We start from the raw sequence: 14,226 nt of genomic DNA, 5'->3' as shown, positions 1-14,226 counted from the left end.
AGGCTCCTTACACTATCTTCATATTTTTGGATTCTTTTTGCTTTTCTGGTTGGGTGTTTTTTGCTTCCTTGTATTTCAAATCTTTGATTTGATTCTTGCGATCCTCTAGTCTACTGTTGAATTTCTGTATATTATTCTTTATTTCAGACAGTGTATGCTTAATTTCTGACTGGTCCTTTTTTCATTTTTTTGGCATTCTTATTAAGATCCTTGAAGGTATCACTAAGTTCCTCGGAGGTCTCACAAAGTTCCTTGGAGGTTTCTAGAAGATTCTTGAGTAAACTTATTAGTGTGGTTTTGAACTCTATATCCAGTAGTTTGCTTTCCTCCATTTCTTTCATTCGTAACATGTTTTTTTGTCTCCGCATTTTGGCTGCTTCCTTGTGTTAATAGAATGGCTTTGTGTGGTAGGTGTCCTATAGGGCCCAGTGGCTCAGCCTCCCCAATCACCTGAGGTGGACACTCTTGGTGCACCCCTTTGTGGACCGTGTGCACAGTCTTGTTGTAGTTAAGCCTTGATTGCTGTAGGTATTACTGGGAGGAATTGACCTCCAGACCAATTGCTGTGAGGACCCGCTGTGCCTATAGTGGAAGAACTGCTGTGCTGGAGACACACTTATGGGGCAGGACTTGCTTCAGTGGGGCTTTGGTGCTCACTGAGTCTGCCTCTTGAGTGTATCACTTATGGATGTGAGGAGTTGAAATCTAGTATCTGACCACTGGGTACACTGGCTCTTGGATCTCCAAGGAGGTGCAAAGTCAGCCACGGCCTGAGGCCACCCAGCAGGAGCTACAGCAAGATCTGCAGATTTCTCCTCTTTGTTTGGAGTTTGGAAGTTTTGGAGCTCTCTGACCCAGCTGCAGTTTGTTAGGTTAGGCTGCGAAAGGACAGGCCATTCATATGCAAAAGCAGCTGTGCACAGCTTGGGTGGGGTTGTAAATTGGGTTGGGCGGGGTCTCAGGGAATCACCAGGGCGGAGCAAACAGTGATGGCTGCCAGTCAGCCGTCTCCACGTCTCCACATCCCTGCATCGTGCGCCCCCACACAGGAACAATGATCACTGCAGGCACCTCTGCGAGAAAGCCACCCTCACTTTCTGACCCGATGCCAGACAATCCAGTTTATCCCCGTAGGAGTCTGGGTCCCCAGAGTCTCGCTGGAAACTGGAGTTCAGAGCAGTCGGGAGCTTGTATCTCCCTTCCAATTGAAAAAATCAGCGCACCCAGTTGCCAGCCCATTTCACGTGCCTCCGTACCTCCGTTCTTGGCGCCTCCGCACCTCCTCCCAGTCTCAGACCAGGGCGGAGCAAACAGTGATGGCTGCCAGTCAGCCGTCTCCACGTCTCCACATCCCTGCATCGTGCGCCCCCACACAGGAACAATGATCACTGCAGGCACCTCTGCGAGAAAGCCACCCTCACTTTCTGACCCGATGCCAGACAATCCAGTTTATCCCCGTAGGAGTCTGGGTCCCCAGAGTCTCGCGAAACTGGAGAGTTCAGAGCAGTCGGGAGCTTGTATCTCCCTTCCAATTGAAAAAATCAGCGCACCCAGTTGCCAGCCCATTTCACGTGCCTCCGTACCTCCGTTCTTGGCGCCTCCGCACCTCCTCCCAGTCTCAGTGTACTTTTTTCTTTCCTTCTAGTTGTAGAACTTCCACTCAGCCAGCTTTCCAGTGGTTCTGGATGATAGCCGTTTTGTCTTTTAGTTGTAATTTTGGTGTGGTTGTGAGAGGCAGCACATACAGGTGTATACCTTATGCTGCCATCTTGGTTCTCCCTTGTGTCTTTTTTTTTTTACTTCTGCATGCATACACCTGTAGATAATATATCATCTTAAATTTGTATAAATAATGTACTACACATAGCATTACAAAAGTTGTCTTTTTTTATTAGCATTGTGTTTGATCTCATCTCCATGGTGCTGTAGAACTAGTTAATTAATTTTAATTCTAAAATATAGTTTCCCATTATATGGAAACTAGAGGCCCAATATATGAAATTCGTGCACAGGTGAGGTCCCTAGGCCTGGACAATAATCAGGGCCAATCAGGGCCAGGCTGATGAGAGCCTGGCCGGAGAGGAGGCAACGGTCGCTGGGCCGGACGCAGAAGGAACGGACGCCGGATGCTGATGCCGCCATTGTTGGTGCCCCACCACTGTGTGGTTCCCTGCTTCCTCCTGCCCTTCCCTTGCCAATGTGCCACCACCGGGGCAGGTGGGCAGCAGAACGATCAAGGCTTGCTGGCTGGTGGGAGGGACAGAGCATGGGAGGTTGGCCGCTGGCCCCTAGGAGGGAGATGGCCCTCAGCCCCCCTGGGAAAGGGGCCACAAGGAGGGATCACGGGAGGTTGGCCAGCCAGGGGTTTGAGGGAGAGAGGGACCACAGGAGGTTGGCCAGCTGGGGGAGGTTGGCTGTGGGAGCACACTGACCACCAGGGGGGCAGCTCCTGCATTGAGCATCTGACCCCTGGTGGTCAGTGCGTGTCATAGCGACCGGTTGTTACAGTCATTTAGGCTTTTATATATATACTAGTGACATGTCGCGCAAAATCGCAGGAGACCCAGGACACCCCCCTCACCGCATCATGGGACCTCCCCGAGTCCCGGAGTCCTGCCCCGTGTGGCCAGCGCGCTGCAGGATGGCCCCGAGTCCTGGAGTGCTGCCCCAATGCCCCGCCTCCGGGCCGGGTGGAGTGGCTGCCAGGCCCCGCCCCCGCGGCACGCCTGTGGCGCTGTGGAAACCCTAGCAGAAGATGTGTGAAGTGAACGCCAGGACCCCCGTGCCCCTGCAGGGCCGCAGGAACCCTGGCGGAAGCTGTGCAGAGCGGCCACCGCCCCCACCGTTCGCACCGCCATCTTGTAATGTGTTATGGTGTGAGGGTCAATTTGCGTATTACCTCTTTATTATATAGGATGGATAACCCAATTTATTTCTCTTCTCCTTTGAATAGATTTTCAATTTGCTTCTAGTTTTTTCATTGTTATAAAGAATGCTACATTGAACACACTTGTCTATGTCTTCTTGTGCCCATGTGCAGTTTCTCTAGGGCAGTGGTTCTCAAAATGTGGTTCCAGGACCAGCATATCAGGATCATGTGGGAACTTTGTTAGAAATGCAAATTTAGAGGCTCATTCCAAACCTCTGAATCAGAAACTCTGAGGGTGAGGCTCAGCAACCATTTTCTAGGTGATTCTGACACGCACTAAAATTTGAGAACCACTATTCTGGTGCAGTATTATAGTTTAAAGTAGAATTGCGGAGTCTTAGTGTACACATATACTCAACTTCACAAGATATGGCCAAATTCCCATCCAAATATACTTTCCCACCAACAGTGTATGAGAGTTCCCATATCCCCATTCACAGTTTGGTTGATTTTTCTTTCCTCCTGCAGGTCTTATAGATGTAAAATGTTTTAGAGCAATTTCCTTCCTTCCTTCCTTCCTTCCTTCCTTCCTTCCTTCCTTCCTTCCTTCCTTTTCTTTATGAATGATATTTTTGTAAGGTAGCTGGCCTTTTTCTTAATGATTTTATAGAAACAATTTATATACCAATTCATATATTAATGAAATTATTTTTTTGTCATGCATTGCAAGGAGCTTTATTTTTTCAGTTTGGCTTTGTTTATAATACTTAAGAAAATTGTAACCTAATTCACCAATTTTTTGAGTGGCATTGGAGGGGAGAATTTTGAATTGAATTTGATTTACTACTGGGACACCCTGCTAAGATATATAGCAGTTATTGGAAATGGTCTGAGCCTTATGAGAGAAGTCAAAGTTAGAGAGATTTAGGAAATATTTTTATCAAGGCAGAAATTTGACACTGTTGGGATGGATAAAATTGCCATGAAAGAGAATGTTGATTGAGAAAATGACTGAGGATTAAACCATGGGGAGCAATAGTGAAGGAAGAGCATCCAACAAAAGAGATTGAAGAATGATCATAGAACAGAAAGGGCAAGAGCAAGGAGAAGAATCTGGAAAATTGAATAGTGATGGGGTATAAGTGGGGAGGGATCTCTGCTGCAGAGAAAGTAACACATCTAAGAAAGGGGTAAATGTTGCCCTTCAAGAGAGCAACTAGCAATGGGTTGAGGAATAGAAACCTACTCTTCATTAGTTTGTACTAAAGTATAAGAGAAGATGAGACAGTGGTTAGAGAGGTCACAAGGTCATTTCCCCTCAGGAGTAGAGTATTTGTGTCTCAGGTGAAGGAGCTGGTGGCATAGTTGTGTGCGGTGTTCACTATGCTATCTCCTCTTCAGGCAGCCTTTCCATAGATGTACTTCATATACCCATTGAGTAAATTCATTCGGTAAGCTAACATTAAGTATTGTGCAGAGGATTAAAATAGGGTGATGTAATTGTTATTAGGAGACTATATTAGAATAGTCGATCTTCTCCGAGGTTAACACTTAAGTTTGGGATTGGACTTCTAAGTAGCTATTTGAATAATATGAGTAGAGAATTCTAGGCAGGAGACAAAGTTTCTAGTCTTTGTCTAGACTAGAAGGTCAAACAGAAGTAGTAGGATAATGTGCCATTAATCTAAAACATCCTTTTGCTTTTTCTGTCAACCAGGGTGAAGAGAAAACAGAAATCTTTGTCCTCTGACTTTGGAAATTTTGTTTAACCTTCAAACTGGCGATGTCAAGGGTTCCAAGTCCTCCACCTCCGGCAGAAATGTCGAGTGGCCCTGTAGCTGAGAGCTGGTGCTACACACAGGTAAGTTATGTTTTCACCCTGTAAATCTTTGCATGTTGGGAGGATTTGGTGGGCAAAAGGAATACGATTTCTTTCTACATTGGGTTTTCTGCTTTCTCAGGGACATAACTGCCAGATAGTAGATAGATAAGATATTTGTCAGCTTTCCATTCCTTGGTTTTCCAAGTGGAATCTGAATACCCTAAGCCATGGTTTTTCACTGGAGATTAAAAGGAGGGACTCTGAAATTAGATCCACTTACATCCTCCTTGATGGAAATGTGTTCCTGTGTTGGGCAACTCAAAAGGAAACTAGGTTTGAGATTTTCAACCCCAGGTAGTGGCATCAACATCTCAATTGTCAAACACTGCTCTGAACAAAGGCTCATTATAGGTATGGCTTTGTCATCTGCTTTCCCAACCCTGTCCATGTTTTTCCTACTTTCCATTCAGTATTTCTCAGAAGCTGAGAAAAGTTATGAAAGCAGTAGGTCACTGTGAGATTTCTTAAAACGTGGATGAGGGCCCTGCCGGTGTGGCTCATGTGGCACATGCCCAGGTTTCAGGCTCAGTCTCCTACAGGAGGCAGCTGATCGATATTTTTCTCTCATTGATGTTTCTATCTCTATTTCTCTCCCTTCCTTTCTCTCTCTTAAAGTCAATAAAAACATACATTTTTAAAATGTGGATGAGGGACCTACGGTGAGAGAAAAGCTGAGCCTCCATGCTGGCCAAATAGTGCTATCTTCGTCTGGGATCATGTAGAGGGAGGGAGCAGAAACAATGATCTGATCTTCAGTCTGTGTTTTAGGTCACCCACTTATTTAATTCCTGGTTTTCTATCAACAGATCAAGGTAGTGAAATTCTCCTACATGTGGACCATCAATAACTTTAGCTTTTGCCGGGAGGAAATGGGTGAAGTCATTAAAAGCTCAACCTTTTCATCAGGAGCCAATGATAAACTGAAATGGTGAGGAAGAACACATCTAGCTGTAAAAATATTTCTAAAAGTTGCCTGTTTTGCTTGGTTTTATGGGGAGATTGACTAGAATGTAAGGTCCTTGGAGATAGGGACTTTGTACTTAAAATTCCCCAGGGTCTACGACTGTGCCTGATACCCATAGGTGCTTGCTATGTAATTGTTGAATTAATTTAATGAGTATATCAGGGATCTGCAAATTCAAATGGCTGTAGGGTAATGTAAATGAGTAAAGAGGGCCAGTGTTATAAAAGATAATCCATATCTGGTGTAAGTGTTGACTGTTAGGCAAACCAGCTGGTGTCCTTCTAAAAGGGGCAGTGGTTACTGAGATCCAGCTGACTATAGCTATATGTGAATAAGGGCTGATCATTGCCACATTTTCTGATTGTTTAAGTAAAGCAAGAAATCTAGATTTTAACATACAGTCTCTTGACTTTTAAAATGACTGTTTTTAAAAAATAAAGATTTATTTGCTTATGTAACTGGAATGCACAGGGTGTAGGATGGTTTTGAAGCTTAGTTCAGTCCAGAATCCCAGTGTTTAGATTAAGGACCCCATTTCTCTCTGCTCTGCCCTGCTCTCCATGCTGTTGGAGATCTCAAGTCTAATCCCTTGTGCTTGAAGGATGACTTGCATTAGTAATGGCATAACCCACTACCATCCAACAGAAGTCTTTGGACTTCCTATGAACTAACTGTGTGGTCATGCATATACTGATTGGTTTAGGTCTGGGTTCCACCAATTAATCCCTGTGGCAAGGGGGTCAGTCGCATCTAAACCATGTGTCCTCTTGAGGAGGAGCAGGCAATTGAGGATGTTATCAGGTGCTCACTGCAAAGACCAGAACACATGTCTGCGAACCACCAGTTTTGACTTCCGATAACCCACTGAAAGTTAAATAGCTCCCCATTTAGATTTGTTGCCTATATACATTAAGCAGTGTACTACTAAATGTTGAGAGAGAATGCTTATTCATAGGCATCGTATTTAAATCTACATCTTCAACACAATGTATAGTGATATGAGTGGCATATGCACTCCCTAGAGAGGCATTGGATTGAGCCACCTGTTTGTGAGAGGTGTCATAACACTGGCAAGGCCTTGGGGATGCATATGGCCTATCTGGTAGAAGCTGTATCTGAACCACATGCAGTTCAACTGACATTTACAACTTAACTCAGTTGAACCTATTAAATTCTGTCTGAATTTTGTTTTGATTCATTGGTAACAGATTGGCATCTCTGACTGTATAGCTTGGAGCTATACCCTGGGAGTTTACTTTTATCTGTGCTTTCTCCGTGCTGCCGCCTTTATTTTAATCTTATAATATTATTGCCAGATTGATAAAGTATCTGTAAAAGATTGGGTACTATTCACATATTTCTCTCAAATACTTTCTTCTTTCCCAAGGTGATATTTAAGGGCTTGTTGACATTTTTTTCATGGTTTCACCACAGTCCCAACAAAATTAGGGGCTGCCTCTCCTGAGATTGAGGATTAGAATAGCCTGACTTTTAAAATATTTTAGGGGGTAAAAGTGATTTGGGAGATTATGAGGAAAGAGGCAGGGATGTATGGGATGTGTTGTCAGATTCTAGTTGACTCAGGTTGCTCTAAAAAAGTGGCTCTGAAGTAGTCATTCTACTAAATCAGAATTTCCTGGTTATGGGGCCTGAACTTGTTTATATTTTAAACATCTCCCTCTCTTGATTCTGATGTTCTAATTCTCACCTATCACTTTACCAGCCTATAAGCATGGATGTTTTCAACATTTTTCCCCCCTATCTGTTTTGGGCAGGTGTTTGAGAGTAAACCCAAAAGGGTTAGATGAAGAAAGCAAAGATTACCTGTCACTTTACCTGTTACTGGTTAGCTGTCCAAAGAGTGAAGTTCGGGCAAAATTCAAATTCTCCATCCTGAATGCCAAGGGAGAAGAAACCAAAGCTATGGGTAAATGTTCTCTTCTTTGTTTGATTCTTTATTTTCACATCCAGCAACTTCATACACTGACAAGTTGTAGATTTGATCTGGTTTTTTGAGTAACCCTAAATATAACTTTTTTTTCGCCTCAGAGAGTCAACGGGCATATAGGTTTGTGCAAGGCAAAGACTGGGGATTCAAAAAATTCATCCGTAGAGATTTTCTCTTGGATGAAGCCAACGGGCTTCTCCCTGATGACAAGCTTACCCTCTTCTGTGAGGTGAGTGCTTCTTCCCCACTGTGAGACTAGCCGTTCCCAGGCCTGGTCAGCAGTGGCCGATTTAATTGTATTGTATCAGGGATGGAGAATGGGAAGAACCCCCAAGTGGAATAGTGTTGCACAAACGTTATTGATGTGACTGGTTGAAAACTGCCATGATTTCAAGGTTGTTGGGCATCTAGCTTTCCACTTGTTACTGTTCTTAAAAACAAAGATTGTGTACAATCTTGGTATTTATGATTTTTGAATTGCTTGGGTCAGGATTCTGGCTTTTTCTTGGCGGGGTTTTTCAGATAGCATTTGGAAGGACTGTTACTTCAAGCTGAGGAGAATGGCCAGCAAATATATGTGTATATTTGATCCTTAAACTTTATGGCTTCTCCTTGAGTATGAAGTCCGCATATGTTTGACTGTAGATCACTTTTCTTTTCTGCTCTTTGAACTGTATGACTTATCAGGAGTTGAATGTCTCTGGATTGTCTTGCTAGAGTAATTGTGAAATAGGAAGGTGAGAAGCCTCTATTCTAGAGTGAAGGTTATATAAAGCTCTCTAACTCATAATAGCTGAGAGTTATCTGTAGTCTGCTAGGCAAGTCCTTCTCACCAACAACTTAAAAGCCTTTTTTAGGTTTACAAGAGAAGTCTTGAAGTAAAATCCCCAAACTGAGAGTGAGTTGGAAAGTGGTTTCTTTAATGACTATTTACTAAGAAGTTGTTTCATGCTGTTATCAACACATTTATAAATATTCATAAGCTCACAGTGTAATAAACGAATAAAACCTCTAGTCAACTTAGATGGCAGTGTTTCCTATACATTGTATGGTCAAGAAGCCACTTCCTGAGCAGCAGCGCTTGATGAGAATGACCACTGTATTTTCCTGGGGAGGGTGCAGGCAAGTTCCTACAGTTGATCTGTCAAGTAATAGGCGCGCACTGTGAGTTAATGACAGCCCCAAAGCATGTCACCACCTGTGCAGCCAGGGAGGGTGTCCCTTAGGAATCCTGCCCTTTTGTAGAAGAGGACTGGCCAGTGGTAGCTGGCTTTTTTTCTGAGTCACAGCTTAATTATTTCCACAGAATAGTACCTCGTGGTTAGGAAATTTTGGAAGCATCATTTATTAAGATACCACACTGAATATGTAAAATGCAGTTTTCATAATAGCTGCCTTATAATAAAAGAAGGAAATACTAACATGATGACATCTAGGTAAATACAGAAATTGTTGCAGTTGTTTTTTGTCTGATGAATGTTAAATTTGAATTCCATGTAAATCTAACTAGTTACATACTCAGTTGCCCAAGTAAGAAATGAATACAATTAGGTGGTTTTGTATGAAGTTAAATGTTATATAAACAGACCATCAATTTAATCTTCGCCTATCTTAAAGACCTAAATTTCAGAAAAATTTAAATATAGTGGAAAATTCTAATTTCTCTTGGAAATGAAAGCCAGTCTTAACTGTTCTCTGAAGAAAGATATCTCCTCTAAATATTGCATCTGGTGTTTTAGGCAGTGCCTTTATTACATTATTTTTAAGTCCACAGTGGGTCCAGCCTTTTCTCATATGCCGCCCTCTCCCCCCCACCCCCCATATCTGCTCCACCTTTTATATGGACATTGTTGATTTGGAGACAAGTTGTCTTGCCCTCACTTGGCAATCTCTCATCCTGTGGTTAAGACGAGGCACCCTCTCCCCCTTCGCTTCCCTATATAAAATTCTCTTAGGAGAAATCCTGTGGTTAAGTTTAGATTTGCCTTACTGACTTAGAAGGGAAGTGAGATGACACTTTGGAAGTGAGGAGATGTTGAACAGGGAAACGTCTGCTGGGTTCTGCTGATGCCATCAGTTTCTTACCATCGGACCAGGTATGCCATCTGTTCTTCTCACACTTCAGTGTTGGCCACAGGTGCTGAGTGTTGCTTATCATACTTGGGCTTGTGCCTAGTGAGACTCGTTTCTGTTCCAAGGCTCTCTGTGGACTTAGTAGCATTCAGCATTGCAAGACAGTTGCATGGGGGTATGTGTTGGATGTGTGGGTTTTAAAAATATATACAGCTCATCTGAGTTTTTAGCGCTTTACAAAGCTAGATTATTCTTTGGTGTAAGTCCTATCCCTTTGACCTGTTGCTTCCTTTTGTCAATGGGGGAAAAATATATGTTTATTTTAGTTCATATTCATATTTTATTTATTATTGGTTTAGATAGTATTTTGTTATTATTTCGAGGCTTTGTGAAGTTGATGCCCTCATACAAATTTAGATTATGAATACTCCACTGCTCCATTCCTCATCAGTCTTTAGCCCAGACACATATCTGTCCTGTTATGATGCAATAAGTATAGTTGTTTCATTAATTTTAAAATATTTTTTGATATTCCCAGAGGCTGCAGGAGGGAATTCATCCTAAGGTGCAAGACTAAGAATCACACATTTGTATGTTTGGGCTTTATTTTAGTAATATTACTGTTAATGAATATTTAAATTAAATTAGATTGCAAACTCTGAAAATGCCGAATGTGTGGTCTTGTTTATAATGTGCCACACTGGGTTCACATTCAATTTTCAGTGATGTTTTTGTCTGACTATTAGGAAATGTGGCAATTCTTCCAAGATGATATTGCTTAGCTAATGTATTTGGAAGCATTTTCAAAGTATTCCTTGAATTGTCTCTTTTCACAATCCTTTGAGCTAGGTTAGTTCTATTATCTTCATTTCATGTTGTTGGGGAGAGAAGCGGTGCCTGGAGAGGTCAGGTAATTTTTTCCTAACATTGTGCAGCAAATTAGTGTCAGCTCTCCATTTTCTATCTCTAGGCTGCTGTGCCACGCTAAGTGGAGCTAAATGCTATTTACCCAGGGAAACATGGGCTCTACCAGGTTTTCTTAACAGAGAGTATTTATTTTGGTAATGAAACAGAATCATGAAAGCTTTACACTTTTAATAATTTGGACCACGGAAAATCTACTTGAAAAATCTACTTGAAAATCTACTTTTAGCTTCTGTTGACCCTTCCCTCCATTTCTTATATTGAAAACAAGTAGCTGTTAGCAATAAAGATGCACATATTCCACCTTCATTGTATATGCCTTTGATAGGTAGAAGATTTCAGAGTTTCTTTGTAATGTTGCAATTAAAGTTGAAATATGAAATATCTAGATGCTACTAAACTCTTTGAAAAATATATATTTTTAATTGATTTTAGAGAGGAAAGGAGAAGGGGGAGAGAGAGAAACATCAATGATGAGAGAGATTCATTGATCAGCTTCCTCCTGCATGCCCCCCACTGGGGATCAAGCCACAACCCAGACATGTGTCCTGACTGGGAATTGAACCATAACCTCCTGATTCATAGGTTGATGCTCAACCACTGAACCACGCAAGCCAGGAGATACTACTTTACTCTTAAAACATTTCTTTCCGCCGAAACCGGTTTGGCTCAGTGGATAGAGCGTCAGCCTGCGGACTGAGAGGTCCCGGGTTCGATTCCGGTCAAGGGCATGTGCCTGGGTTGCGGGCACATCCCCAGTGGGGGATGTGCAAGAGGCGGCTGATCGATGTTTCTCTCTCATCGATGTTTCTAACTCTCTCTATCTCTCTCCCTTCCTCTCTGTGAAAAATCAATAAAATATATTAAAAAAAAACAACAACATTTCTTTCCTTCTCAAACATAGAATATCCCTTCATAGCCTGGGAATATGATTTTTGCCAAATTTTAAATGTGTGGATCTATTTATTTTTTTCTTTTTATTGTTATTAATGAATTATTTGGATATTTTAGTTGAACTGTGTGAAAATGCCAATATTTGATTGTTTTTGTCCTACAAAAATGGTGATTTAATATGTAACATTATTATCCTATATAATAAAAGGCTAATATGCAAATTGTCCCCTCGACTGGGAGTTCTACTGGGAGTTCAGCTGGGAGTTCGACCAGGGGGCGGTGCTGGTCAGCCCTGCCCCCTATTGCCCCCCCATCAGGGGCGGGACCAGCCCACCAACCACTAGCGGCCCATCCCCCCAGCCACTGGGACCCCACCTGTGCACAAATTCATGCACCGGGCCTCTAGTAGGTTATAAAATATGATAATGTAGTAAACTTCAACCAACCCAGCAGTAACTTGGAATTAACTTGTATGTTTCTCCCCTAACCCTTAAACCTGTTGTCTTCCCCCCTCAGGATATACTAAAGAGCTATTTTGAATTATATGTTATCTCCTCATATATTATTTGTAGCCTGAATAATATGTTGTTTTCATTTGATTGGTTTTGAGCTTTATAAAGTTGGTGTCAGAAAGTATGTAGTCATCTAGGACTTGTTCTTTTCACATTATGTTTCTAAAATTTATATTGTGGATGTAACTACCCTTCATTCATTTTTACTGCTGTATAATATTTGTGTGAATAGGCAACAGTTTATTCTCTTGTTGATGGACATTTAGGTTGTTGCTAGTCTTTTGATTAGAAACAGTGCTGCTGCTAAAAACAATCTATATGCAGAGTCTTTTCCCCCTTCAATTGTTTTAATGATATGGAAGTTAAAAAATATTATTTCCACTGGTTTTATTTTTTATGTTTAAGTAAAATATTCAGGAATTGGCACAATCTTTAGTCTCTTATGAAATATTATTTTTTAAGAAAAGTAATTGACTTTAAAAGTGAGGCCCTTTTACAGCTTGAAATTTAGAGGGTTATACAGCCTTCCTGAGACATTTTCATGCAGTCATTTGTAAGACGGCATAAATGTCACAGTCACGTCATCTTCGCAGCTGTAATTCTGAATGAGTCTCCATAGTCAACTTTATAGGCATTAAAAAAAATCTTTAGTTTTTCTCAAAATGGTTTCATTTTAGCAGCATCATTTGCAGAGGAAAACAATCCCTTTCTAAGTTAAAAGTTTGGGCTCTGAAGACTCATTTGTGAATGCCATTTAAAATTTATTTTTAATTAAGCGTATTTAATGTTGGTAAGAGGTGCCAGACATTCAGAGCTCTGGAGACTCCAGGCATCCATATATCTACAGAACAAGTCTGGCTCAGACAGTAAAGGTACATTCTCCTTCTTGTGCGTTCCTATTTGTGTCTAGAGAGAGGAATTGTCCCTGCAAGAGGAGTCACAGTTTTGGGTGCCCCACTTATTACCAAGCATGCATCTAACCAGCAGAGGCTCTATAGTAACCATAGTTTGAAATTCACCTTATCTCTTGCCAATTCATTTTACTCAGACTAGTAAATTGCCATCAAGTGTTAATGACTTTGGGCTCCTGTCAGCCTGGTTTAATTCAGGCTTAGGACCTAGTGCCAAGAGCATTCTCCATTCCCTTCATTGGTCATCCCAAGAGAGTCCTGCCTTTCTTTATGAGGAAGTTGGATTTACTTGGTCTTTTCCTTTTTTGAAATAAATTAATCATCAGTATTTTTAAGCTATAACTGGAAACAGGCATCTTCTACTTTGATATTAATATTATATCAAAGAAATAAGAGTGTTAATATGAGAGAATGGCTGACCCAAATTAGAGATCTTACACAGGACAAGAGAGGATCTGTGCAGTAGTTTGTGCTGGGTCTCAGGCTATTAAAATAATGTTATAATCTGGCTCTGATAAATGTGCTGCTAATGCTAAGCACATTCATAATTGATTAACTTGGCTGCTTCATTGCTCAAGACTATAACAGCTCGTTTTAAACAAATGAATAAATTTCTCGACCTGGTAATAAATATCTCACTCCAGCACAGAAGGGACTGCGGGTCATTTGGATGGGGCATTAACTTTGCCTCGGGGTTTATGACTGCATTTAAGGGATGACTTCTATCTTGAAGGTTAAAAGAAATTTGGGTCATTTAGGATGTTCCTAAGCTGCCTTTCTCAACTAACTTATCAGAATGGCAAAATGGGGGAGCTGATTCTCAAGGTTTATGAATTCTGCTTTGATTTTAACATTTCTAACCTATTATGATGTAGGAGATGAAGCATAGCAGTGATTGCTAGGCAGAAGACTGATCTGCTTCAGTTTGGTAACTTACATTTATTTTGTAATGTTATATGATTTATAAGTTCTTGTATTTGGTATACTAACAAGCTTACCTGACTTTCACTGACCCATCTAGAAGTTACCTTGTTTTGTTTTGTTTTAAATCTAAACTGAACTGTTAATTCAACTGGTTAAAACCTGCTGCTGAAGCCATGTGGCAAGTTGGATCCCTCTTTAAACCTGTTCTCCTCATTCTGTTCCAAAGCTATGAGTGCAAGTCTAGCAGGAGCCAGCAGTCTTGTATTTCATTGTCACAAATGACTGAGTAAGGGTATAAATGGTGTGGGTGTGGGATACCCACACA

General features: G+C 41.5%; 1 protein-coding gene across 3 annotated transcripts in view; it reads left to right on the top strand.

The window, feature by feature from the left end:
- The window catches only part of SPOP (speckle-type POZ protein), a 75,455-nt gene that overhangs the window by 50,324 nt on the left and 10,905 nt on the right, over positions 1-14,226 (top strand). For all 3 annotated transcript variants that reach the window (XM_005868157.2, XM_005868154.2, XM_005868155.2), the window contains 4 exons: positions 4,587-4,730; positions 5,558-5,679; positions 7,491-7,642; positions 7,765-7,892. In XM_005868157.2, the coding sequence (XP_005868219.1) occupies positions 4,653-4,730; positions 5,558-5,679; positions 7,491-7,642; positions 7,765-7,892 (480 nt within the window). In that variant the 5' untranslated portion in view covers positions 4,587-4,652. The remainder of the gene's footprint in view (positions 1-4,586; positions 4,731-5,557; positions 5,680-7,490; positions 7,643-7,764; positions 7,893-14,226) is intronic.

Source organism: Myotis brandtii, unplaced genomic scaffold (genome assembly GCF_000412655.1).
Source record: "Myotis brandtii unplaced genomic scaffold, ASM41265v1 scaffold265, whole genome shotgun sequence".
NCBI classification, from domain to species: Eukaryota; Metazoa; Chordata; class Mammalia; order Chiroptera; family Vespertilionidae; genus Myotis; species Myotis brandtii.
Note: the sequence above shows the minus strand (reverse complement) of the source record. Positions and strands in the feature narration are given on the sequence as shown.